At 39.6% G+C, this 26,847-nt stretch overlaps 1 protein-coding gene across 12 annotated transcripts in view; it reads left to right on the forward strand.

Moving 5' to 3' along the window:
* Positions 1 to 26,847, forward strand: part of FGGY (FGGY carbohydrate kinase domain containing) — a 434,091-nt gene that overhangs the window by 294,577 nt on the left and 112,667 nt on the right. For all 12 annotated transcript variants that reach the window (XM_057531672.1, XM_057531675.1, XM_057531680.1 and 9 more), the window contains 2 exons: positions 10,560 to 10,621; positions 21,713 to 21,860. In XM_057531672.1, the coding sequence (XP_057387655.1) occupies positions 10,560 to 10,621; positions 21,713 to 21,860 (210 nt within the window). The remainder of the gene's footprint in view (positions 1 to 10,559; positions 10,622 to 21,712; positions 21,861 to 26,847) is intronic.

Below are 26,847 nucleotides of genomic sequence, written 5' to 3' on the forward strand. Positions count from 1 at the left end.
TCCCTTCATTCAGTCACTCTTTCCAGCATGTTACAGAGATTTCCTGAGGGATTACTCTGGACCAGGCAAGAATATGGTCACACATGATTCCTGTCCTCCAGTGGCTTATCATCTAGTGGGAAAGTTGGATATGGAACTGACAATTATAATTTATTGTAGCACATAAAAGTTGATTGCACTACCCCTACAGCCGACTGGGAGAATCTGTTCTATGCTCAGCACATTGAGGCCCTCACGAAGATTCAGGATTTCATCTGATCTTCACAGCATGTCTATGTGGTCAGTTTTATTATGTCAGTTTTACTAGTGACTAAGGCTCAGAACAGTGAGGTAACTTGATCAAGGTCTTAACAGTTGTAAATGGGGAGAGCCTTGATTCAAACCCAAGTCAGCTACCGGAAGCCCCAGATCTTTCCAGAATTGAACCTGACTTTTATAGAGCTGCCTTTCTGAATTTTTCTTAACAGTTCTCTTGTAGACTTCCTTGAGAAGCAATTATTGTATCAGTTAGTGTGCCTTTCTTTTCAAGTATATTAAAGCACATAGAGTTGGCTGGCTTTGTAAGGCCATGAGAGAGAAACTTATGTGTTATCAGCCTTGACAGGATCTAGGTATATAGACTTAGGTGTGTCCCCAGCATCTCACATTAGCTAATTGGAATGACTTCATGGATACAAAGACCAGCTCTGCATAAACAGATGCCTCTGTGTTCTCTCCTCCTGCCCAGGCTTTCACTGTATTTTTTGTACACCCACCTGGATTCCTGCACAGCTTCCTAATTACCTTACTCTTCTTATAAGGACACCAATTCCATCAGATTAGGGCCCCACCCTTATGATCTCATTTAACCTTAATTACCTCCATCTCCAAATGCAGTTGTATTGGGGGTTGGGCTTCAACATCTGAATTTTGAAAGGATACAATTCAGTCCATAACAGTCATACATATTTCAAAAAAGTTCTGAGAAACAAAGCATAATCCTTTGTGTTTACCTACATATTTACCATTTCCATTGTTTTTTATTTCTTTATGAAAATTTAAGCTTCCACCTGGTATTTCCCTTCAGCTTGAAGAACTTCCTTTAGCATTTCTTTTGTTGTTGCAGGCCTACTGGCAAACAAACAAACAAACAAAAACACACCTTCTTAGTTTTCTTTTTTCTTCCTTCAACACTTAAAGATGTCAATGTATTGTATTCTGGCACCATTGTTTCTTATGAGAAGTCAGACATCATTTATTTTGTTCTTCCCCAATGTACAGTGTATTCTTTTTCTCTGGCTACTTTTAAGATTTTCTCTTAATCTTAGTTTTTATTATGGTGTGCCCAGATATGGTGTTTTGGGAATTTATCCTTCCTCCCCCAGGTTTGCTATACTTCTTGAATTTGTAAATTCCTGTCTTTCACCAAGTTTGGGAAATCTTTAGCATGTATATATTTAAATGTCTTTTCTGCCCTATTTGCTCTTACTCCTCCTACTGTGACTCCAATTACACAGTTTTAAGACCTTTGTTCCATATTGTTCCATAGCCCCTGAGGGCTTCTGGGTTTTTTTATTCCCCCCAATATTTCTCTGTCTTTCTCTCTCTGTCTCTCTCCCTCTCTCTCTCAATTAGACACTCTCTATTGGTCTTTTTTCAAGTTCATTGACTCTTCTGTCTGCAATCTCCAACCAGCTCATGGACCCATACATTTCAGATATTATATTTATCAATACGAGAATTTCTACTTTTTAATCGTTTCCATTTCTTTGCCATTTCCTATCTGTTTGTTAGTTATGAGAGTGTTATCCTTTACATCCTTAAGCATTGTTAAATTACTGGCTTTAAAATTCTTGTCTTCTAATTTTAACATCTGTGTTATCTCTGGGTTATTGTTCATTAAATAGCCGTTCTCTTAAGTAAGAATTACATTTTCCTGTTTCTTCATATGTCTAGTAATTTTGACTCATATCTTGAACATTGTTAATTGATGTATTGTAGAGACAGTGGATTATTCTTATTTCTCTGAAGAGTATTTTTTTTAAGCAGGTAATTTAATGACAACTCAAACTCCAAGTTTTGTCTCTCCTTTGTTGAGTTCTTTAAGCCTTAGTTGGGCTACTTATTATGTAATTCAGAGATCATCCAGAGATTAAGGTAACCTTTAAGCATAGTGTTGAGCTCCCTTTCTATGTCTCTCTCCTTTCTGAGATCTCCTTACCTTTTATTTTCTAGTTGCTATGGTGGCCTTGAACTCTGACCTCTCATCTCTTAGCTATGAAGACTGCATATTTCTATCTATCTGAGTATTAGCTGTCCTGCATGGCACTGATTAGGGCCTGCTCTCAGGCAAAAATCTGTAAAATCAAGAAACACATATAAAACTGTTTTTTCCTTCAATGTGTCTATTCCTTCTCAGTTTCTACCTGGCTTTGGTCACTTTCCAGTATCTTCAGAGAATTGTTTGATATATTTTGATCAGCATTTATAATTGTTACCTGGGAAAGAATTCATATGATAAGAACTATTTAGCCATTTTAAGGAGTGGAACTGGGCAGAGCAGTTGTGGTGGTGGGATGAATTGGGAGATTGGGATTGACATGTATACAGTATACACTAATATGTATAAAATAGATAACTAATAAGAACGTGCTGTATAAAAATAATAATAATAAAATAAAATTTAAAAAAAAAGGAAAAATATTTCAGATGTGGAAAAAACAATATACTGGCTTCAGAATTTTTAAAAAGGCAAAATTAAAATGAATAAACATTTAATCAAAAGTCTCCAAAAAAAAAAAAAAAAGAAGAAGAAGTGGAACTCCTGACTGATTTCTTTTAAAGCAAATAAGATTACGTTTCTTCCCTGATTAAAACCCTTCTGTTGGCAATCTGTATGTCTTCTTTAGAAAAATGTCTATCTAGGTCTTCTGCCCATTTTTGGATTGGGTTGTTTGTTTTTTTGATATTGAGTTGTATGAGCTGTTTGCATATTTTGGAGACTAATCCCTTATTGGTCACAACGTTTGCAAATATTTTCTCCCATTCTGTAGGTTGTCTTTTCATTTTGTTGATGGTTTCCTTTGCTATGCAAAGGCTTTTAAGTTTGATTAGGTCCCATTTGTTTATTTTTGCTTTTATTTCTTTTGCCTTGAGAGACTGATCTAAGAAAATGTATTGCTACGATTTATGTCAAAGAATGCCTATGTCCTCTTCTAGGATTTTTATGGTGTCACGTTTTAAATTTAGGTCTTTAAACCATTTTGACTTTATTTTTGTATATGGTGTGAGGGAGTGTTCCAATTTCATTGCAGTCAGAATAGCTATCATCAAAAAGTCTACAAATAATAAATGCTGTAGAGGGTGTGGAGAAAAGGGAACCCTCATATGCTGTTGGTGGGAATGTATTTAAATTGGTGCAGCCATTATGGAAAATAGTATGGAAGTTCCTTAAAAAAAAAAATAGTGCTAAAAATAGTGCTACCATATGATCTAGCAATCCCACTCCTGGGTATATATCCAGAAAAAAGAAAACTCTAATTCAAAAAGATACATGCACCCCAATGTTCATAGCAGCACTATTTACAATAGCCAAGACATGGAAACCACCCAAGTGCCCATCAACAGATGATTGGCTTAAGAAGATGTGGTATATATATATATATATATATATACAATGGAATATTACTCAGCCATAAAAAAGAATGAAATATTGCCATTTGCAGCAACATGGATGGACCCAGAAAATATTATACTTAGTGAAGTAAATCAAACAGAGAAAAACAAATACTATATCACTTATATGTAGAATCTAAAAAATAATACAAATGAATATATATACAAAATATAAACAGACTCACAGACATAGAAAACAAAGTTATGGCTACCAAAGTTATGGAGGGAGGGACAAATTAGGAGTATGGCATTAACAGATACAAACTACTATAACCTAAAATAGATAAGCAACAAGGATTTACTGTATAACACAGGAACTATATTCAATCCTTGTAATAACCTATAATGGAATATAATCAGAAAAAAAAAAACTGAATCACTATGCTGTAAACCTGAAACTAACAAAATACTGTAAATCAACTGTACTTCAATTTAAAAAAAATCTTTCTGTATCCTCTCATTGTACTTAGAATAAAATCTAAAGCCTTTGCCATGGCCTGCTTGATTTTCTCCACTTTCTACCTCTCTATCCTCATTTTATACAACTTTCCTACTTATTTACTCCAGTCTAGTCTCACTGGACTCCTGTCAATTCCTAGGACATATGAAGCTCTTTGCTACTACAGAATCTTTGCATTTGTCTTTCTCTTTACTTGGAAATTGTTGGTTCTTTTTTTTTTTTTCATGTCTTAGCTTAAATTTCACCCTCAGGTCTTTCCTGAACCCTCTACCTAAAATCAGTGTTCATATTACAGTAACTTATCCATTTCCTTCAAAGAACTAATCACTATCTTTAATTATTATATGTATTTGTTGACTCTATACGTCAATAGAATATAATCTCTGTGTGGACAGAAAGTACACCTGCCTTAATTGCTACTGAATCCCCTGTGCTTACTGACTATGACCAGAGCAGAGTAGGTGTTCAATTAACATTCATTAAATCTATAAAGCCTTATCAGGCTAGACTATATTTGAATATTGGGATACCCATTTTCCCTTCATAAGGCAGAGCTTTGTGAAAGTGACGACTTCTATTTGTCTTTGTATCCTGAATTATTAGAATGATGCCTAGCACAAAGTAGACATATATCACGTTAGTTTCATGAATAAGTGAACTAACAAACTGTAAAAATGAACAAAGCTACCAATTTTGATGGTGAATGAAATTGACTAAACTAGCCCTTCATTAAATCAGAATTGATCGACTTGTAAGAGAAATTGTCCTATGTAAAGCTTATATTAAAGTTGTAAAAAAAAAAAAAGAACACAAAACATATAGTTTATATTTTCCTCTCAGGAATGTTTGTTGTTCCTAGGAACTGTTCAGTATTGAAACTCGCAGTCCTTTCCAGCAGTATAAAAAAAATTGTCTAGATTGGGCTTTCTTCTTTCATTAGATTTTCATGAGAATTTGAAAGCTGGGAAAAATCAGGCAAAATGTTTTTGCTTTGAGATAAGAAGATTAGGTAAGCAAAGAGTTGAAATAGCTTAGATGAGTAAGTGACATTACAGGTAAATACAAATGGAAAAAAAGCAGTTGTCACAAGTGATGAACATTGCTCTGAGCCTAATGATTGTTTTACCTGTAAAGAAGGGAAAAGACAACCTCAAGACTAATAGATAGTCTTGGTGGCGCAGTGATTAAGAATCCACCTGCCAATGCAGGGGGCACCGGTCCGAGCCCTGGTCCAGGAAGACCCCACATGTCCCAGAGCAACTAATCCCGTGTGCCACAACTACTGAGCCTGTGCTCTAGAGCCCACGAGCCACAACTACTGAGCCCACGAACCACAACTACTGAGCCCGTGTGTCTAGAGCCCGTGCTCCACAACAAGAGAAGCCACCGCAATGAGAAGCCCGTGCACCGCAACGAAGAATAGCCCCACCCCGACTCGCTGCAACTGGAGAAAGCCCACGCGCAGCAACAAAGACCCAATGCAGCCAAAAATAAATAAATAAATAAAATTTTTAAAAAAGAGCAGATTGCTCCATCTCCTATTAAAAAAAAAAAAAAGAAAAGACTAATAGATAAAACTGATTTTAATAGAGAAAAACCCATCATGCAATAAGATAGCTTTGTCTTAGCAAAATGATCATGGAACCTAAAATTCTTAAATTTTAAATTTGCCTTTGTGATGTGTTTTTCTTGCCTGTAAACTCTTTGCCAACGGTTTTGCTATCTCATGCAGTGCAGTTCTCTGTGTAATTTTACAAACTCTTTCCTATTTGTCGTATTAACTTATTCAGTGTTTTAGAGAGAGAATTAGAAATGGTCTTGTCCAAGGTCATGCCCTGAGCCAGAGTTGAGCTCAGGTCTCAGGAGTCCTTGTCTGCGTTCTCTCTGCCATATCAAGGGTCAAAAACGCAAATGCTTAAAGGAGTCAGACAGCATAAATGAATAAACAGACCAGGCAAAGAGGTATTTTTTTTACTTCTACAGAGAAGTTTCGTTTCAGCTCTCAGTACTCTCGGGCTGAATTCCATGTTCCCTCCTTTGACAGATAGATTGGCATAGAGAAATAGATTGCTACTACAAGGAAAACATTAGTGCCATCATGATGATAAATTGAGTGGTGGTGCCTCTCACAAACTGGAGGGTGCAGGCCTGGCTGAAGGGATCAGTCACCACGCAGCTCCAGCTGACCCTTGCCATGGGGGAATATGGTGACCCAGTGTTTCACGTTCACCAGTTCTTCAAGAGAAAATAAAATCTGGACTTAAAGTGAAATCTCCCAGTTTTAAAATATTGGCTCATTTTTAAAAACATTATATATCCCAAATAAAATACATCTGTGGGCCAGATGCCACCTCATACTACCCATGTATGATCTCTGTGTTATACTGTATTGCATTTCTATTTTTCCCATGTTCCAAATGCAGGTGCCACCTTAATAAGGAAATGCCCAAAAAAACCCACAATTCTAGTTGTGTATTGTAAGATGGTCTTTTCCTCTTGATCCTGACCCAAAAGCCATCCTGAAGAAGATCTGACTCCACCCAGCTTAAGCTTCCTACCTATCCAAATAGCTTGTAGCCTTTTCTGCCTACTCCTACAGCTGCCAGCTCTCAGAGCTGAAATCTGAGAAGATGGAGGAAACAAGAAAAGAGTCATAGAGTCAGGATAGTTCTGTCTATATATTTCTAAGGCAACCACTTGGCAAATATAGTTATTGTGGTCACACTTGTTATTTCATTGGGAAACAAATAACCACTTAATGGGATGCTGTGATCTTCTATACTGTGCTAAATGCATTAGAGAACAGAAGTAGAAAGATCAACCCTTGGAACAGGCGCTCCAGACTTTTGAAATGAGTACTCAGTTATTTGACAAACTGGCTCCTTCTTTGATAATCAGGGTGGGCCTTTGCCATCAGATGCTGTGGGGAAAAACAAAACAAAACAAAACTGCAGCTGACCTTTTAAGATCTTGTTCTTCCAACCATTTTTACTCTTTTGGTGGTACTTCCTTCTCTTTAATAATAGGTGTTATGATCTATGATCTAAAAGCCACCTATATATCACTCACTACAACCTTCCCTGCAAAGCAAATTTTACTGTCCACATTTTACAGTTGTAAGAGAAGAGGCTCTGAGAGGTCAAGTAACTTAGGTAGCAGAGAATATAAGTATAGACCATGAGTTTTGAACCTAAGTCTGTTTCCAAAGCCCGTGTTTTCAGCTACTGTCTTAAAATGTGGATTTTATTATTATTCAGGTATGATGAGGCCAGCAGATCTGGAGATGATTGCCACTGAAAGGATAGTTTGTTACTCACAGTTCTCAAGAAGAGGGGCCCGGCTAAACCACGCAGGGCCAAATGGGAAGCACTAAGGTTGTCCCTAGTTGTCTGGTACCTGGCTCTGGGGTGATCAGAGCAGGGAAATAGAGGACGTGGTGAGGAGGTGTGCTCTGTATTAGTCAGTTTGCATGTGAAAGGCATGCTCACAGGCCAGTGGAGTCCTTTACTATCTCTAGGAATTGGCTAGCCCTGGAAAGGGCAGTCTCTCCAGGGTCAACAGGGCCCCAGATCCCAAAGCATCACAAATACAGAAAAATAAAAAGACATGATTAAAACGACCACATTTCCTTTTCTTAGACCCAAAAGTTCAAAGTCATCCTTTCACTCTGATTTTCTTATACTCTGTAACTATTCAGTCACTAAGTTTTGTTTTATTTTCTTCAAAATGTGTCTCATTCATTCTTTCGAGATGCCAGGCATTGTAGGCACTGAAGAATGGGAAATAATGAGGCTTTTGATTTAAAAGAGCTCAGAGCGTAAGGTAAGAGATAGACATATAAACTAATAGTTATAGAAGAACTTGATAAATGCTGCAATGGAGCAAGGGCAGGGGATATTTGTGCCTCGTATTCCCAGTGTCAGCCTCTGAGCCCTGTCTGTGTTTCCTACCCTCTGTGCCTAGTCCTCTCCCCATTGTACATACCCTACTGGGTTAATTTTCCTTAACTTGTCATTATTTTGCTCCACAAATGGAAATAATTTCCTGTGGCCTACAATTCAGTAAAACAGTAGTCACTTATCTGACTTTTAAGAACCACTGTCTGTCCATACCCTCCTCATGCATCCATATTTTCACCACTTCATTTATTCTCTAATTTAACATACAGTTATCCTCTGACCATTGTGTGCCCCACACAAACAGACACAAATATAAAGCGTGGTAAGTGCTCCCATGAAGTACATGGTATTCTGTGGGCATGTGGTCCATTATGGTTTGTACATCCCACATTTATCCAATAAATACTTATTGAGCGTCTATAATATGCCAGTCTCAGGGCTAGACCAGTCTTCTTACTGTCTATACCCAGATTCGTCTTTCCATCTTCATATCTCTACTCATCACAGCCTCCATTCTGGTATCCCTTGCCTCTAGCCCTTTACTCCTCCAAACTGCCTGTTCTTGGCAATTATTATATATACAACTATATAATAATTGCCAAATGTTATATATACAACTATACAGTAATTGCCAAATTATTGACTTCTTGCTTTATGCTATTATGTATTGTATGTATTTCTTATTTTCCACTCTATCCCAGAGCCTAGTCCCAGTACCTGGTGCATTAGGCATTCGGTAAATACCAAATAACTGCATTCATGCATGTGGGACACATGCGAGCTTCTGTGCTTCCTCCGGGAAGCTCATTTAAATCTCCCTTCTCTGACCTCCTAAAGCACTTCCCATAGAAACTAGCATCAAATCAAGTAATGGCTTTAATTATCCATTATTGATGCCAGTGGCTTCATTGTGATGCTCCGACTGGATTGCAAACTCTTTAAGGTCCAAACTGTGCCTTCATTGCAGTAACCCAAAACTGAGCCTTCAGCAAGTAAATATTCAAAACCTGAATGATTTTCTTTCCATTGAAATCACCAGTCGCTTTGGTATTACTTTGAAACATTTCTGCAGCACTACACAAATGGAATTTGACAACTTATACCTGGAAGTTGCATAGACAATGTGACATGGTAGTTAAGACCAAGGACTTCAGGTACAGAGAGACCTCAGTTTGAGAACTAGATCTGTCACTTACTCCCCTATGACCTTAGGCAAGTTACTTAATCTCTTCTAGTCCTGGTTTTCTCATCTCCATGGTGGCTAATAGTATCTTCTTCACGGGAGGGTTATAAGGAATAAATGAGATAATATATGTAAAATGCATAGCTTAGTATTGGTATATGGTAAATGAGTCAGTAAATTTTAGGTGATATCATTTATTCTGTTGTTGGCATTATGGTAGGCACACTCTATGTCGCAGAAATCCTGTTTTAAAAGGAGACTAGGACGGGGTTAGGGGGAGAGGAGGTCACTGAAGCTCAGAGCAGTTAGGTGACTTGCACAAAGTCACATAGCTAGTTAGTATCAGAGCCAGAACCCAGACCCAGCCTCGGTGTCTCCAGAACAAAATCTCGTCCTCTTTATTTATTTATTTATTTATATTTACACAGACCTGACGCTCAGGAAGCATGCTCGGGGAAACTCTCTCCATGAGGCCACAATAACCAGTCTGTTCGTAGTTTGAATGAAAATAAATAGGTCAGAATGGTTGTTTTGGAGATTCATGTAAACCTTGAGCCGTACACAGATTAGGTTCAGGAACTTAAGCCCATTGTTGGGTGTGTTTTAGCAAGCAGAGTCACAGCATGGGGAAACACATCCCTTCCTGATGCACAGTGCATATTATTTTGTTTAGAGCCACCGAGTGGGTTAAGGAATAAATCCTAGACGTGGAATTTCAAATGACACGATGGTTGTCTGCAGAGCTCAGACATTTCTGTCCTTGGAGAGCTCTGTCCCAGTTTCCCATGCGATAACTTCTCAGTCAGGGGAGATTCTCTTGACAGCTCTGGGGCAACTCTTTTTTGTGTTTTTTTAAACTGGGACTCCCTCCTCATAGACTCTTTCACTCAGCTTCTCCATTAGTAAGACGCAGAGAATAATTCAGGGTCTGACATTGCCCTGGGGTAACAGCGTGGGGTAAGGGGGGGGGGGATGATGTAATCCAGAGGTCAGTGCTTTTAACACCCAGGCCGGCCCCCCTCCACCCCATTTACCCTGAGTTACACCTCCTTCTCATGCCTCTGTCAAACCTCATTCTTGGACCTGATACTACCTGCTGCTACCAGTTCAGCCTTGGGAGTTTCTTTTCCTGCTGTTCTTCTCTTTAAACTTCTTTGTTTTATAAATCCAAGAGGCCAGCAGTTGGTTAAACAAAGCTAGATTTCTGAAAGAGCTGAGACACTCTTGCTGAGTTAGCATTTTAACATTCTTGGATCCTCTGTAGACAAAGAATTGAAAGAAACAGACATTTTAATATATCTTCTTCTGGCTTTAACATGGACTAGAGAAGCTATAAAATTGACCCATCTCTCTTGTTTTTCAGATAGATCACATGGTGCAGGGCCATGCTGCCTTCCCTGAACTACAAGCCAAGGCCACAGCCAGGTAACAGCTCTCTCTGTTCTCTACAGCTTTCCATGCCCGACCACGCTGGGGGCACTGACTTTAGGCAGCTGCATGATTTTCAGATCCTGTGAGCAATGAAAATGCCTGGCAGTACTTTGTTATAAGATAGTCATCTGGATGATACAGGACATACATGTATTAATTTTCAAAACAATCTAAGAGAGTTCACAAAAAACTAGAGATCCTCCAAGAATATGCCAGTAATCATGGTTGAGAAGCTCTGACACAGAAGAAAGAGCATGGATTTTTTGAGTCAAAGTTTCTTGGATTCAACTCCAGTTTTTCTGCTTAATAACTATGTGACCTTGGGCAAGTTATTCAACTTCTTTAAGCCTGTCTTTTCATCTGTGAAACAGGATAGTAACTGATAGGAGTGATTTCTAGAATATATTGTTAAGTGAAGAAAGCACAGTATATTATTTATTTATTTATTATTTTTTTGGCTACGTTGGGTCTTTGTTGCTGCACGTGGGCTTTCTCTAGTTGTGGCGGGCGGGGGCTACTCTTCATTGTGGTGCGCGGACTTCTCATCATGGTGGCTTCTCTTGTTGCAGAGCACGAGCCCTAGGTGCATGGGCTTCAGTAGTTGTGGCACACGGGCTTAGTTGCTCCTCGGCATGTGAGTTCTTCCCTCACCAGGGTTCGAATCCATGTCCCCTGCGTTGGCAGGTGGATTCTTAACCACTGTACCACCAGGGAAGTCCATAACGGAGTGTTTATAATATACTCCTTTTTATGTAAAAAGAAGGTGATATAAGAAAATATATGTGTATCTACTCATTTATGCAAAAGAAATATAGGGAAGTTAAACAAGAAAGTAATAAGGTTGTTACCTATAGGAGGTGGGGTAGGAATGGAATGGAAATAATGGGGAAATGGGAACGGGGTAGTAGGAGGGAGCAGCACTTCTTTGAGTATACCTGTTTATATACCTCGTACTCTTAGAATCATGACGATGCTTCATGTCCCCCTGAAAATAAATAAAAGAGAGATAGATAGATAGATGGATGGATGTGTGTGGTGGGGGTGAGATACAAGCAGTGAAAAAAATGAACCTATAGTATTAATAATAAATAACATGATCACACTAATGGGGGTTTGGGAAAGAAAAGAATTAACCTATGTAATTTCTACAAAATTATTAGCCAATATGCTTCAAAGATTAGGAAACTTAAGGAATTACTAGAGAATTGTCCCAGATTTGAGGAGACTAAGATGCTACTACATCTAGAAACAATGTATGATCATGGGTTAGATCTTGGCCAGAAAAAAGCACATTAGTGGGGAAAACTGTCAACATTCAAATAAGTATGGAGATTAGTAATAATACTGTATTTATGTTAGTTTCTTAGATGGTGAGTATAGGGGAAGTCTGCATACTATTTTTGCAATTTTTCTGTAAATCTAAAATTATTTTGAAATAAGTTTGAAGAATAATTATTGAATGAATTTCATGATAATAATGCTTAGTGGTTGGGCTTTTTAACAAAAGTAAGGTATTTTATAATATTTTCAGAGAAACCCCATTCATGTAGCTAATACCTGGCAAAAGGGAGATAGTCGAAGGTGGAGGTTACTATCCTAGATCCTGGAGCCAAATTGCCTGTCTCAGCTACACCCTTTAGTAGCTTGTTACCCTGGGCAATGTACTTAACCTCATTGTGCCTTAGTACTTCACTGTACAGGAAAATAATAATAGTAAACACCTCATAAGGTTGTTGAGAAAATTAAATGAATTCAAATAGTGTCTGGGATATAGCAACATTTGCTGAGCTATAATAAGTATTCAGTAAGTGGTAGTGGTAGTGATAAAAGCTGTTGTAGTTACTCGTATTAGACATTTCCATTCCACCAAGGGACGTCTGTTCTTATGGGGAGGCACACCTGCACAGAGCAGAATGAAGTGCATACTGACTAGAATATAAACACTGTGTCATCAGGGTGTAGAGAAGGATTGATCCCACCAAGGAGTTTGAGAAAAGTTTCATAAGCTTTCCCTTCTAGGAGTCTCTAGTTACAATGTCATTACCATCTACAGGAATCATACCACTTAGCCAATAACTAGCACTTTAGTTGGCTTAGAGACCACATAACCTAGAAGAGGGATGCCTAACCTCAGATCACCAGGGAACCCCTTAATTGTGTGCAGAGTTTTGTTGATTATATACTTAACGCGTACATTTCTGGGAAGAGGGGCCATAGCTTTTATCAAATTCTTGAGGGGATCCAGCATTTTAAAACCTCTAGCCCAAAGGAAAGAGCACAGATGTAGAGTTTAGAGATCTGGATTCAAATCTCAGCTCCCACATACATAGTTGTTTGAACCTTAGTTTCCTTATCAGACTATGGGATAGTAGACATGAGAGAACCAGCCATGGATAGCTCTGAGAATTTATTTTGAGTTTACGGAAGCAATGTATTTGGAAAGGCTTTGTAAACTGTACGATGACAATGACAACAACCACTACTACTACTTCTACTACTATTACTAATGATTATAAAAGAGGCGGACATTTTGGAGGGGATTGTTCTAGAGTTAAGCAGCAGATGTCAGTCATCCATCACCTGCCTACCTTCTCATGGAGTAGCAAGAACACTGGACTGAGGTCTTGGCTTCTGGTACCAATTCTGCCATCAATGTCTTGGTGACTCAGTTTCCTCACCTATAAAATTACAATAATCCTACCCTGCTTATTAATTCATTTTCCAGGTGTTATGAGGATGAAAGTAGACCATGGAAATGCCAGTCTCTGAAGATCTTAAACCTCAACACAAATCTAAGGGATAGGTTAGACTTTGCAATGAAATACTCAAAATGTCCAGAACTTTCTTCTGTAGCTGAACCTCATGTGAGTAGTTTTGATTGAAAATAGGAAGAAAGGGAGGATTTATGGATTAGCATGTAAACCCAGAGAAACAGCAGCATAGGGTGGTCCAGAAGCAGTAATTTATAGAATTCAATCTTAGAGTCAGACTGGATTTACATCCCACGTCTCTTCACATGCCAGCTGACTTCATCCCGCTTTCCAACTACCTCTCTGTATTTTTCCCTCTCTTTAGAGCTAAGTTGCTCCAAAGCATTGCCTGTACTCTTGGTCAGTTTCCTCACTCCTCCCTTGCCCACTCCAGTTTGATTCTGTCACCATCGGCCCCTGAAACGTTTAATGTTCCGGTCCTCGGCGACCACAGGATGTCTTCCAGTCCCCTTCCTTGAGCTCTCAGCTCCATGTGGCACCAATGATCACTCCTTCTCCTTCCAACACTCTCTTTTCTTGGCTTTCCAGAATGTCACCCTCACCCAGTTTTACTTCTGTATCTCTGACTATTTCTTAATCTCCTTTTCAGGCCAATGATCCTTTTCTCTATCACTAACAACAAAATTTATCACAGCTACATTCTTGGACCTCTTCTCTCTTTGTGGTCTTTCCCGTGATCCCATCTACATTCTTGGCTTCATTTCCTTCTATATTTTGATGACTCTCAAAATTTTATCTCCAGTTCATATACTTAGTGGGCATTCAATATTGGTTCTCTTCCCTTCCAATTTCTTTTTATTGTCTTGCAAAGGAAAATGTGTCTCTATCTTATCAGGTCTATAAATAGACTATATCAAGACTAGCACTCACTATGCTTCAGATCTTAGAAATAGGAATAGTTGTTATTAAGTGAAGTTAGTTATTTGGAAGGGACAACAAATCCCTTGGAATCAAAAACTGTATGCCTCTTGTGGTACGACTTAGTGCTGTCTGCAAACAGCAATGCAGGTCACCCCTATCTCAGAGCTTAGCATCAGCAAATCCTATTTGAAACCATAGAAACAAGTGTTGATAAACAGATTGAGTATTTTATACTCTTGATTTACTGTAATCCTTCTAGGCTTCATCCTGAAGAGAAGCGTTCTGTGAGCTTATGAATTAAGTAAACAATAACTAGATGTACCCATGCATGTAAATGGCAACTGGAGTCTCTTTCTATGTAGGGCCAAATATCCAGAGATGTTACTGCGTAGCCAGAGATCGCCTTCCATTGATTATAACTTCAGCTCTTTTCCTCTAAACTGCCCATTATTGTCTTACTTTTCTTAAAGAATCTTTACCAGTGGTTCAGAATGAGGTTATGGTGATGGCACGGTTCGGTGGGAAGATGTTGGCATAATCCACAAGTGCTGGATTCAAGGTTGACAGCAGAGCCAAGGTTAAAATCCAGGTCCTCTGACTGTCTGATGAGTGTCTTATGAGCACTTATGGTATAACAGTGAACAAAGAAAAAAAAATCCCTGTTTTCATGGAAATTGTGCTCACGCACATACACACACATATACCTATATGTGAGTGTGTGTATGTTTATGTTTGTATGTATGGAGAGAGAGAGAGAGAGAGCGCACACATACTCCAGGAATTGGTAAGCATTCTAAAGAAAAATAGAGATGAGTAAGGAGACATAGAATGACGAGAGGTGTTGGAGTGACAGATGGGAACTATTTCAGGTGAAGAAGCCATCCTTGATGAGGTGGCACTCAAACAGGACTCTGAACTGAATAAAGAGAGAGATCAAGCCATGGTTATATGGAGGAGATCCCTTTAGCCCAAAGGAACAGCAAGTCCCAAGGCCGGGAAGCAGCAGCCAGCTTGGCAAGCTCAGTGGACATTGTAAAGGGCACTGTGACTGAACCAAAGTGGGAGGGAATGGGGGACAGATGAGAGCTAAAATTTAGCCAAGGATCAAACCATGCGGGTCACTGTAGAAAGCTCTAAGACCACTGCACTTTATTCAAGATTTTTGTTTTTGAGCAGACGGAAGACACAGTCAGATTTACCTTTTAAAAGGATTACTTTGGCTGCTCTGTGGAGAATAAACCAGACCATTGGTGGGGACGGAGGGTCAGTGGAAGACATGACTCCTGACCTCAGCAAGTTTATGGTCTACTGGAGGAGGAGGACTGGAGACAGAGAAGCCCAGCCTGTTCTGAGCTCCTTTTACAGCGGTCACTGCAAGCAGTGGTCATTTCTCATTGTGATTCTGTTAATTTCCGGTCTCTCAGGGGTGCAAGGTTCTGCTAATTCCCATCCTCTCTCTCAATCTGTCTTTCTTTTATCCCACTTTCCATGGAATGTTTTGTTATTCCTTTGAGAACAATCAACTTTTCTTGATATGATTTATTCTTCAAACCTCTTTTGCTTCTGTGATTTCTATAATCCCACTGAGGATCACTTTAAAAATGTACTGGTCCCCCATATGCCAAATCTCAGGGTATATCTAAATCTTCCCATTAAAATCTGTATAAATCCCCCCCCCCAGAGCAAGAAAAGGAGAAAGAAAGACCAAGAACATTTTTTAAGAATTTTCAGTGTGCCTGGCACTGTGCTTAGTGATAGTTTTATATATATATATAATCTAATTTTATTCTAGTTGAGGAAATGAGTATTATAGGGACTCCACTTCTAAACATTGTTTTCACTGTGCATTCTACTCTTGTGTTCTCAGATTGTTCCCTTGGCCTTTATGGCTTCTTCAACCTTGGTCCCTCAGTCTGACAACTGGGGCCATCAGTCTATCCACAAGTATTGACTTAGGCTCCCCTGAGCTAGGGCAATCATAGAACCAGGGTGATGATATTAACACCTTTCATCCCCTAGGGTGTGCCAGGATAAACGGTAAATTCTTGATGTCTCTTGGATGAGAAATGTTTTTCTAAATAGACGTAAGCTGGATATTACAATGCCTTTCTTTGGCTTCCATTCTACAGGCAAGGATAAGAAAGTGTTCAGGGCACTGGGGTCCTCTCAAGAAGACTGAGGGCTGTTCTGGCTTAGGAAATCAGTTCTTCATTTTCTGCCTCTCAGCAGATTCACTGTAGCCCAGCATAGTGCCTGGCACATGGGTGGAAGTGCAGGGTGGGGTGTCACAAGATGCTTATTCCTTTTCTCTGCCCCCTTCTTTGGGATATACCAGCACGCCTGGAAGGTTGTGTCCATATGACTCCAGAGATCTACTCTTTTAGCAGCTGTACTACAATGAGAGGGAGAGGTAAAAATAACCTCTAATAGTCCATGCGGGATCAATATTCATACATTCTACACTTCAGTAACCGTGTTGAGTACCTGGTGGGACGCATAAGATGTGACTCTTTGCCAAAAGGAATTCAGATTCCAGCAATGGATACAGATAAAATTAAGAGGCAATTATCATACAGTGGAGGAAGGGCCATTCATTCATTTGATGGCTACTCTTGGGTGGTTCTGTGTGCCAAGTTCTCTGCTAGATTCTGAATGTATACTGGTGATGGTCTGCCTTCATGAAGCTTAAAGTCCAGAGGAGGCCATAGGCAGTTAACAAGTAAATGAACCCATAAATAAGTCTATGGCGACCAAACATGATATGAAAGAAACTAACAGAGTACGATGATAGAATATCAGGGAAACCCCATTTAGATGAGGTGGTCAGGGAAGCCCTAGCTGATGGAAGCACAGTTAAGATCTGAAGGATATAAATGAGCTAACCATGTGGAGAGCAGAAGGGAAGAACACCGAAGGTTACCAAAGGGGAAAGGTTACTAAAGGGGAAAGGGGGGTCAGAGGGATAAATAACGAGTTTGGGATTAGCAGATACAAACTACTGGATATAAATAGATAAACAATAAGGTCCTACTCTTTGTGTGTGTGTGTGTGTGTGTGTGTGTGTGTGTGTGTGTGTGTGTGTATATATATATATATATATATATATATATCTGAATCACTTCGCTGTATATCGGGAACTAACACAACATTGTAAATCAACTATACTTCAATTAAAAATAAAAAGATGAGTCTAGGACAGTGATTGCCATAGGCAGGTAAAGAAGATAAGGAAGAGAATTCTAGGCAAGAGGGAGAAGAATAGGCAAACATTCAGAGGTTAAGACCTGCCTATTTTGAAAAATTAGAAGTAGTTTAGTGTCACGAGAGCATGATGTGTACAGGGGTGAAGAGGGATGAAGAGTGGAAGGCATGTCTGTAACATGGTACAATGTAGGGAGAGCTAGATAATGAAGAACATTATGCCAAACAAGCTTTATCTTGAGGACAATGGGGAGGAATCACTGAAGGTTTTAGATAGGTATGGAGTCATCAGAGTTGCATTTTAGACGAACCACCCAGGAAGGAGTGCACAAAACCTAGTTGGAGGGACACAATTTCAAGACAGGAGATAAGTTAGAGGGCCAGTCCTCTAATCCAGACATTTGAAGAGGGCCTGCGTAAAGTAGTAGCAGTTATGAGGGGGAAAAGCATGCTGGTTAGAGGAATATTTAAAATAATAAACTGACAGAACCTGGTCCAAAATTAAATTTGGAAACTGAGGGAAGGAGAGGAATCAAAAATGATACCCACTCTGACTCTGCCCCCAAAATGGTTGCTTGAGCAACCACTTAAATGAGATTGCCTTTGGTCAAACCAAGGAGTGTAGAAAAAAGAGTGAGTATATCAGAAAAGATGATGTGTGTCATTTTAGACATTTTTTAATTGATGTCCGTTTGGGCATCCAGGAGGAAGCATTTGATGGGTGCTTGGATATTTGACATGGAACTCATCATAGAGAAATGAGCAGGAGATAAGGGCATATATTTGGAAGTCTTCAGCACTAGCTAGTTAACTGGAGCCCTGAAAGGAAGATGGGATCATCCAAGGGTATAGAAAGAATGAGAAGAGGGCCAAGGACAGGTCTCTGGGAGTCTTCATATACTTAAGGGATAAAGAGAGGAAGAGAACCAGCTGGAAAACCAAAAGGGTATTGTCGCCTGGAAACAAGGGGATGAAAACAAATTAGTAAGAAGTGACCAAGTGGTGCAAAATGCAAAAGACAGTTCAAGTAAAATAAGGCAAATAATGGTCTATTGGAGACAGCAACAAAGCGGGGATTTCTCCTCATGGTGGAGCCAGTCTCAGTAGAATGGGGCGGGCAGAATACCTATTGCAGTGGGTCAAGGAGGAACTGGAGATAGTGTGGAAGCTTCTTTTCCAAGACTTTCTCTTACTCCTAGAAAAGGCACAAATTCTTCTGTTAGACCATGCGTTCTGATTTGGGGTTTGAAAGTATGGTCACCATACTTTTGGGCATCCTGTGAATCCAAAGAATTAAATGGTTTATGGAGAAGGAAAGTAGAGATTCCAGGGGTGTAGTCTGCATTGAAGATTGTGAGCCATAAAGTCTGAAAAAATCTTCCCTGACTCTAGAAGTGAATTTCCTGTGATGGAAAACAAGAGGGAACTATTTATTGATCAGCTATCATTTTATAGTACTCAGGACTCCATATTTAATCTTCATAACAGCCTATAAGGTAAAAGTATTAGCCCTGATAGCAAAAAAGTAAACTAGGCTTGGAGAGGTTTAGTGTACCTGGTCAGCCACCTGGTGGTATACAGTGAAGTCGCTTTGTGATTCTTGAAACTGTATTTTCTTCTTCATACGCAACAGGACTAGGAAAGCAAGGATTTCTCTCTCTAAAAGAGGATAAATGAGTCTGGAGTTCATGAAAAAGAGGGAGACGTATCACTAGGAACAGTTAATATGTGATTCCCGAGCTGGAAGAGGGCAGACCGCCATTTGAGAAAGAATTGATAAAACATACAAACTGAAACAAAGTCAAAACCAAAAAAGGCACCATGCAAGGTTAAAATTATGTGAATAATGATGTGCATTTGTTATTTTAATGTTTTCCAAGTGCATTTCATTTTGAATGATATACTCAGATAGCGCACATGGTAAGGGATAATTGAAAAAATGTGCAGGAGAATGGCTGCATTCAAAGAATAAACATACAGCTGCGAGGAGGTTAGGAGTCAAAGGGGTAAGCATATGCCCCATCCCCCAGGGATCTCATTAGTGCACGAGTGACCGTATATGTAGAGGCTAAATGAATCTCACTGTTTGCAAAGACCCACAGTAAATGAGACAATGACAAATCAATAGTAATTAGGCCGATAGGTTCTTATTGACCCAGATGTCTGAAACCAAATGCCCTGCTCTGAGATTCCTTGAGAGACAAAAGATTTATAGACATGTGCTTCTTTTTTTTTTTTTTAAATCCCTTTACTCTAAGTGCAATGATGCTCTTCTGAAGTTCAGTGTTGCTAGAATTAGTGCAGACTCTTGACTTCTGGCTGGAAAGGATGTTTTTGTGGCCATCGCTGGCCGTGTGATTGTGTTGGACCAGGAGCAGAGAGAGCTGGGAGGTAGAAAACCAGGGTGTGATCGTATTCTCCCCAGATATGTGGTTCTGGCCCTACCTTCCGTGGAGACCTCAGAGGATCCTTTCCTAACGCTGTCACAGAATCATTCTAAAACAGAGTTTGAATGTAGGGCTTTGACAAATAATTCCTGGCTGGGGATACAGAAAACACATGGCTTCAGAATCACAGAGAGGGTTTAACTTTGGACTCGGTCACATGTCTGCACTCCTTACTCATCCCCTCTGTAAAGGGGTGTGAGCGGTACTCGGCTCACTGGGCTATGTTTGAAGGCCAGAGGAACAAGGAGCCGCAGTTGATGTTACTCTGGTTGGTGAGCCTTTTCCCAACAAGATCTTCATCTTCTAATACAATGTAGGGCCGAAGATTTTTACAGACAGGAATGAGGAGTCAGGGCAAGAAGCAAGGAGAGTGCCTGGTAGGTAGGACTGCCCTTGCCTCCGCCCAGCACACTTCTCACACTCACACACACGTGCACACACACATTCTCACACTTACACACATACACGCACTTACATAGAAAAGTTTTGTTTTTCTATATTTTCTATCTTGGAGTTCCACATAAAGTTTTATTTAATAGGTGTTTGAAAACCACTACTCGTCTGTTTCTTTCTTTACACTTAGTTTAGAAAACTTTTAGGAATTTCATGGGATCCAGAGGGACACTCACAGTGTCACAAAACTAGAACTAGAAATCGCTGAGCTGCACTCCTAAAACATTTTAAATGTAAATAATAAATATTATCTTATGTATCTTAGATATCAACCTCCCTTGGTCATTGATCTCCTATACTTTTTTCCTACTATTATTCAAGCCATGTTTAAGGCTGTGGTTCCAAGGGGACCAGTGGGAAGTGGCATGGGATGCCAACCCACTTTCTTCTAGAATTGTCAGTTCAAGAGAAGGAGGCACCTTTAAAGAGGGGAAGGGTAACGAACTTCTGTGTCATGCAGTGAGATTTCACCCAGTGAGGTATTTTATACCCATTATATGTATGGGAAAACTGAAGTTCAGAGAGGTTAAGTCACCGGCCCATGTTACCCAGCTAGGACAGGTAGAACCAGCATCTGAATGCAGGACTGCCTTGACTCCCAAGCCCATCATCTCTGTCTCCCTCTCAGGTACATAGACTGAGAGAATGAGAAAGGTCATCTGACTCTCTCATTCTACGTGTGAAGAAACGAAGGCTTAAAAAGAGAAAGAACTAGTGCAATGTCGTTTGGTAGGTTTGGGCTGGAAATCAAGCCTCCTAACTCCTGATCCTAACTGCATTCATTCCATCATATCACTGCCCTTAGCAAACTCCTATCCTGAGTCTGGGAACCATCTCCATTCACCAACATATTATTATTATAATTAGGAATACTGATTTTTAAAAAGCCTTTACATATGTCCAGTAGTGTACATTTTGCAAAATCCTGTGTCTTCATCTACATAGTCTCCTTTGATCTTCACAAACCCCTGTGAGGTCAGTTGGGCAGGGATTATGATGGTTGTTTTTACAGATGCAAAGAGAGTGGTTCAGAAAGTTTGAATAACTTTCTCACAGTAGTGGTTACACACCTACAATGGAGTAAAGCGATTCTTGGATCTGGTCTTCTGAGTCCAAACCTTTCCACCTTCCACCAGGACAGGCCTCCTATCCTTGATAAGAGTACAGCATGATTTGAGAGTGTGGTTTGCTGATTTCTATGGGTTGGGGGTGGTTTTTTTGCTGAAGCTTTTTGGACCCTGCTTACTTTCTGGATCTGATATGGGAGTACAAATGATTTCTTTCTACAAAGCAATTTGCTCCCTGACCCTACCCACCCCCCCTTTTAAAAACAAAATCCACTTCTCTTCCAGATGCCAGAGTATATATGCATATTTGAACAGTCACCTGGATCTGATTAAGAAGGCTCAGCCCGTGGGTTTCCTCACTGTTGATTTACATGTTTGGCCAGATTTCCATGGCAACCGGTCTCCCTTAGCAGATCTGACACTAAAGGGCATGGTAAGTAACAGTCAGTCCTTGCACGAAGGTGAAGGCGGGCCAAAGGGCTACAGAGTTTGAAAGAAACAAAGTGAGGAGAAGGCAAAAGAGGAAAAATAAACAAAGCCGGCCAACAGCCCACTGGTTTCTTGCAGATGCATTGCTGTTGTGAAGGTTCTTGCCGCTCCTCAGGATGATCTGCTGGAAGTTCTCATTGTTTCTGAGCCACCCTTGAGAGCGTTCAAAGCAGGATTTCTTACATGTAGCTACTGGTGCCTCTTTGTCCCACGGAGCGGCTGGAAGTCGCGAGCCCCTGCCTATGTAATCTTTGTATTTACATCAGTTTGAAGAGTCATGTTCTCCATCTCCATCTCCAGGCTGCCGGGTGAATAAGTGGTAAATGTTACCACCTATGGTCTAGCTTACTGCAGCCACCCATCTGCCTAGGCCCTGAGTCAGGGCTGCTCAGAATGCATGCCAACGTTATTAGGGTTTCAGATAAACTCTGGTAAAAGTAAAATAAAATTGATAACTTACGTTGGTGGTGAAATTCGGCTCTTAGTGACCTTCAGAGTCACTTCTAGTGCAGATATTTGGGGCCGGAGGGGCCAGGATGACCTTGGTGGAAGAGCTCACAATCACCTAAGCTAAGAGATAACATCTTGATGGCCAAGTGAAATCGGTTGGCTAAGAATAGCTTAGCCACAGAGAATTGTGTTTGAGGACGGATGAAGCATGTGAAAGCTAGGGAAAAAGAGCTAACCTACAGTTCCAAGAGGCTAGGAGAGACCACAAACAAGAAAAGAGGCCGTGAATTCAGAATTCAGATGTCAAGAAGTGGAGAGCAGAGTGTGAGGTGCATCATGGCAAGGGTGTAGAATGGAGGCCATGAGCAGTGCAAGGTTTATGCAGTGCGTGACAGTGGAGCAGGCCTGCTGGCTTGAGGAACTTCAAAACTTAACAGGCTTTGGCTTTGTGATTAATTCTATTGAGAATATTTTAAATATTTTTATGAGGCCAACAGAAAGACCCAATCTTTATTTTCATTACCTACTTGACTTGACATGAGCAACTTCTGCTAATAAAAGGGAGTCACGGTGGAAAGAAAAGAAATTGGACATAGCGAAAGTGATGTCTGTCCGGAGTCCATGAAGCGTGCCCACACAACAAATAATGGTCTTGGCCTCCTGTTTGGCCCATGGAAGCAGAAGAGGAATGTCTGGAGAGGGCCACGTGGCCACAGGCTATAGCTAGAAAGCCGTACTTTCAGGTAACCGGCTTTCTGGGTACAAACAGAGGTTAGGGGAAGCACACATTTTGTATGAGTACAAAAATCCATGTCTTAATTAGAGACAAATATCTAAAGCCAAATATAGGAGACACTTAAAATGTTAAAGAAGTGAAGAAGCATGACCAGTTCATAAAATGACCCCCAAACAAAGCAGGGTTGTATCGTAAAATGATTGCGGCTCTGAAGTCCAGGGCTTGGATCTGGAGTCCTTCCTTTGGGGTCCTTTCCTTGCCAACACCTGCTGTACCAGCTTCGTCATCCAGCATGGCAGGTACCATGGCTTCCCAGTGGCTTTTGTCTGTTTCTTAAAACCAACCCTGACATCCAGAAACTTAAGAATTACCGTCATTAGAATTCCAATAAGGGTAGCCCAGACACAGACTAGAATGCCAAAGGAAACAATGGAGTGCTTTTAAGAGTGTCTGTCTCATTAGAATAAGTATGAATAAGTATGTAATCACCAAAGGAGACTTCTTGCACAGGGACATATGCCCAATGGTATTAAAAATCCTGGTATATTTATCTTTTTAAAAGTTCTGTTGTTTTATAAACATACCTCATACATCACCTGATGTTTCTTAGCAGTGATTTCCCTTAATAACTGCCCTTGGGTTAGCCTTACCTTTGAATAGCTGTCATTCGATGAATTTACCTCACAACACTGGAAGGAGAAGATGACCTAGTTAAGATAGAAGGAAGGAAATTCTGGGCTAAAAATTTTCCCCAAAATCTCTCTTTTTTTTAAATTTTTATTTTATATTGGAGTATAGTTGATTTACAATGCTGTGTTAGTTTCAGGTGTACAACAAAGTGATTCAGTTATACATATACATATATCTATTCTTTTTCAGATTCTTTTCCCATTTAGGTTATTACAGAATATTGAGTAGAGTTCCCTGTGCTGTACAGTAGGTCCTTGCTGATTATTTTTTATATAGTAGTGTGTATGTGTTAATCCCAGCCTCCTATCTTGCCTCCCTTGCACCTTTCCCCTTTGGTAACCATAAGTTTGTTTTCAAAGTCTGTGAGTCTGTTTGTTTTGTAAATAAGTTCATTTGTATCATTTTTGTAGATTCCACATATGTGATATCATATGATATTTGTCTTTCTCTTTTCGACTTACTTCACATAGTATGGTAATCTCTGGGTCCATCCATGTTGCTGCAAATGGCGTTATTTCATTCTTTTTTATGGCTGAGTAATATTCCATCGTATATATGTAACACATCTTCTTTGTCCATTCATCTGTTGATGCCGTTTAGGTTGCTTCCATGTCCTGGCTATTGTAAATAGTGCTGCAATGAACATTGGCGTGCATGTATCTTTTCTAATTATGGTTTTCTCCAGGTATATACCATATATATCATATGGTAGTTCTATTTTTGGTTTTATAAGGAACCTCCATACTGTTCTCCATAGTGGCTGTATCAATTTACATTCCCACCAAAAGTGTAGGAGGGTTCCCTTTTCTCCACACCCTCTCCAGCATTTATTGTTTGTAGGCTTTTTGATGAAGGCCATTCTGACTGGTATGCGGTAATATCTCATTGCAGTTTCAATTTACATTTCTCTAATAATTAGCAATGTTGCATATCTTTTCACATGATTTTTGCACATCTGTATGTCTTCTTTGGAGAAATGTCTATTTAGATGTTCTGCCCACTTTTTTTTTTTTTTTAAAGGATATTTATTTTAGTTTTTTTTTTTAAAAGGAATTCCTTTATTTTTATTTTTTATTTACTTATTTATTTATTTTTGGCTGTGTTGGGTCTTTGTTTCTGTGCGAGGGCTTTCTCTAGTTGCGGCAAGCGGGGGCCACTCTTCATCGCGGTGCGTGGGCCTCTCACTGTCGCGGCCTCTCCTGTTGCGGAGCACAGGCTCCAGACACGCAGGCTCAGTAGCTGTGGCTCACGGGCCTAGTTGCTCCGCGACATGTGGGATCTTCCCAGACCAGGGTTCGAACCTGTGTCCCCTGCATTGGCAGGCAGATTCTCAACCACTGTGCCACCAGGGAAGCCCCTGCCCACTTTTTGATTGTGTTTGTTTTTTTGATATTGAGCTGAATGAGCTGTTTGTATATTTTGGAGATTAATCCCTTGAAGGTTGCTTTGTTTGCAAATATTTTCTCCCATTCCATAGGTTGTCTTTTGTTTATGGCTTCCTCTGCTGTGCAAAAGCTTTTAAGTTTAATTAGGTCCCATTTATTTATTTTTGTTTTTATTTTCATTACTCTAGGAGGTGGATCCAGAAAAACATTGCTGCGATTTATGTCAAAGGGTGTTCTGCCTAAGTTTTCCGCTAAGAGTTTTATAGTGTCTGGCATTACATTTAAGTCTTTAATCCATTTTGAGTTTATTTTTGTGTATGGTGTTAGGGAGTGTTCTAATTTCATTCTTTTACATGTAACTGTCCAGATTCCCCAGCACCACTTATTGAAGAGACTGTCTTTTCTCCATTGTATATTCCTGCCTCCTTTCTCATAGATTAATTGACCACAGGTGTGTGAGTTTATTTCTGGGCTTTCCATCCTATTCCGTTGATCTATATTTCTGTTTTTGTGCCAGTACCACACTGTTTTGGTGACTGTAGCTTTGTAGTATAGTCTGATTCCTCCAGCTCTGTTCTTCTTTCTCAAGATTCTTTTGGCTATTCAGAGTCTTTTATGTTTCTATACACATTTAAAATTTTTTTGTTCTAGTTCTCTGAAAACTGCCATTGGTAATTTGATAGGGATTGCGTTAAATATGTAGAGTGCCTTGGGTAGTATAGTCATTTTGACAATACTGATTCTTCCAATCCAAGAACATGGTATATCCTTCCATCTGTTTATGTCATCTTCGATTTCTTTCATCAGCATCTTATAGTTTTCAGAGTACAGGTCTTTTGCCTCCTTAGGTAGGTTTATTCCTAAGTATTTTATTCTTTTTGATGTGATGATAAATGGGATTGTTTCCTTAATTTCTCTTTCTGATCTTTCATTGTTAGTGTATTAAAATGCATCAGATTTTTGTGTATTAAGTTTGTATCCTGCAACTTTACCAAATTCACTGATGAGCTCTAAGTAGTCTTATCATAGCCTCTTTAGGATTTTCTATGTATAGTATCATGTCATCTTCAGACAGTGACTGTCTTACTTCTTCTTTTTCAGTGTTGATTCCTTTTATTTCTTTTTCTTCTCTGATTGCCATGGTTAGGACTTCCAAAACTATGTTGAATAAAAGTGGCGAGCGTGCACATCCTTATCTTGTTCCTGATCTTAGAGGAAATGCTTTCACCTTTTCACTGTTGAGTATGATGTCAGCTGTGGGTTTGTCATATATGGCCTTTATTATGTTGAGGTAGGTTCCTTCTATGCCCACTTTCTGGATAGTTTTTATCCTAAATTGGTATTGAATTTTGATGAAAGATTTTTTTGCATCTATTGAGATGCTCATATGGTTTTTATTCTTCATTTTGTTGATGTGGTGTATCACACTGACTGATTTGTGGATACTGAAAAACTCCTTGCATCTCTGGGATAAATCCCACTTGATCATGGTGTATGGTCCTTTCAATGTATTGTTGGATTTGGTTTGCTAGTATTTTGTTGAGGATTTTTGCATCTATGTTCAAATCTCTTTCCCTCAATCCAATTTTGGATAACATCAAAATAATCACCCTGAATCTATTTATCATGTTACCCTTTTGCCAGAACCTACAATGTGACTACTTTTTCCA

This window comes from Balaenoptera acutorostrata, chromosome 1, assembly GCF_949987535.1.
Source record: "Balaenoptera acutorostrata chromosome 1, mBalAcu1.1, whole genome shotgun sequence".
Classification (NCBI taxonomy): domain Eukaryota; kingdom Metazoa; phylum Chordata; class Mammalia; order Artiodactyla; family Balaenopteridae; genus Balaenoptera; species Balaenoptera acutorostrata.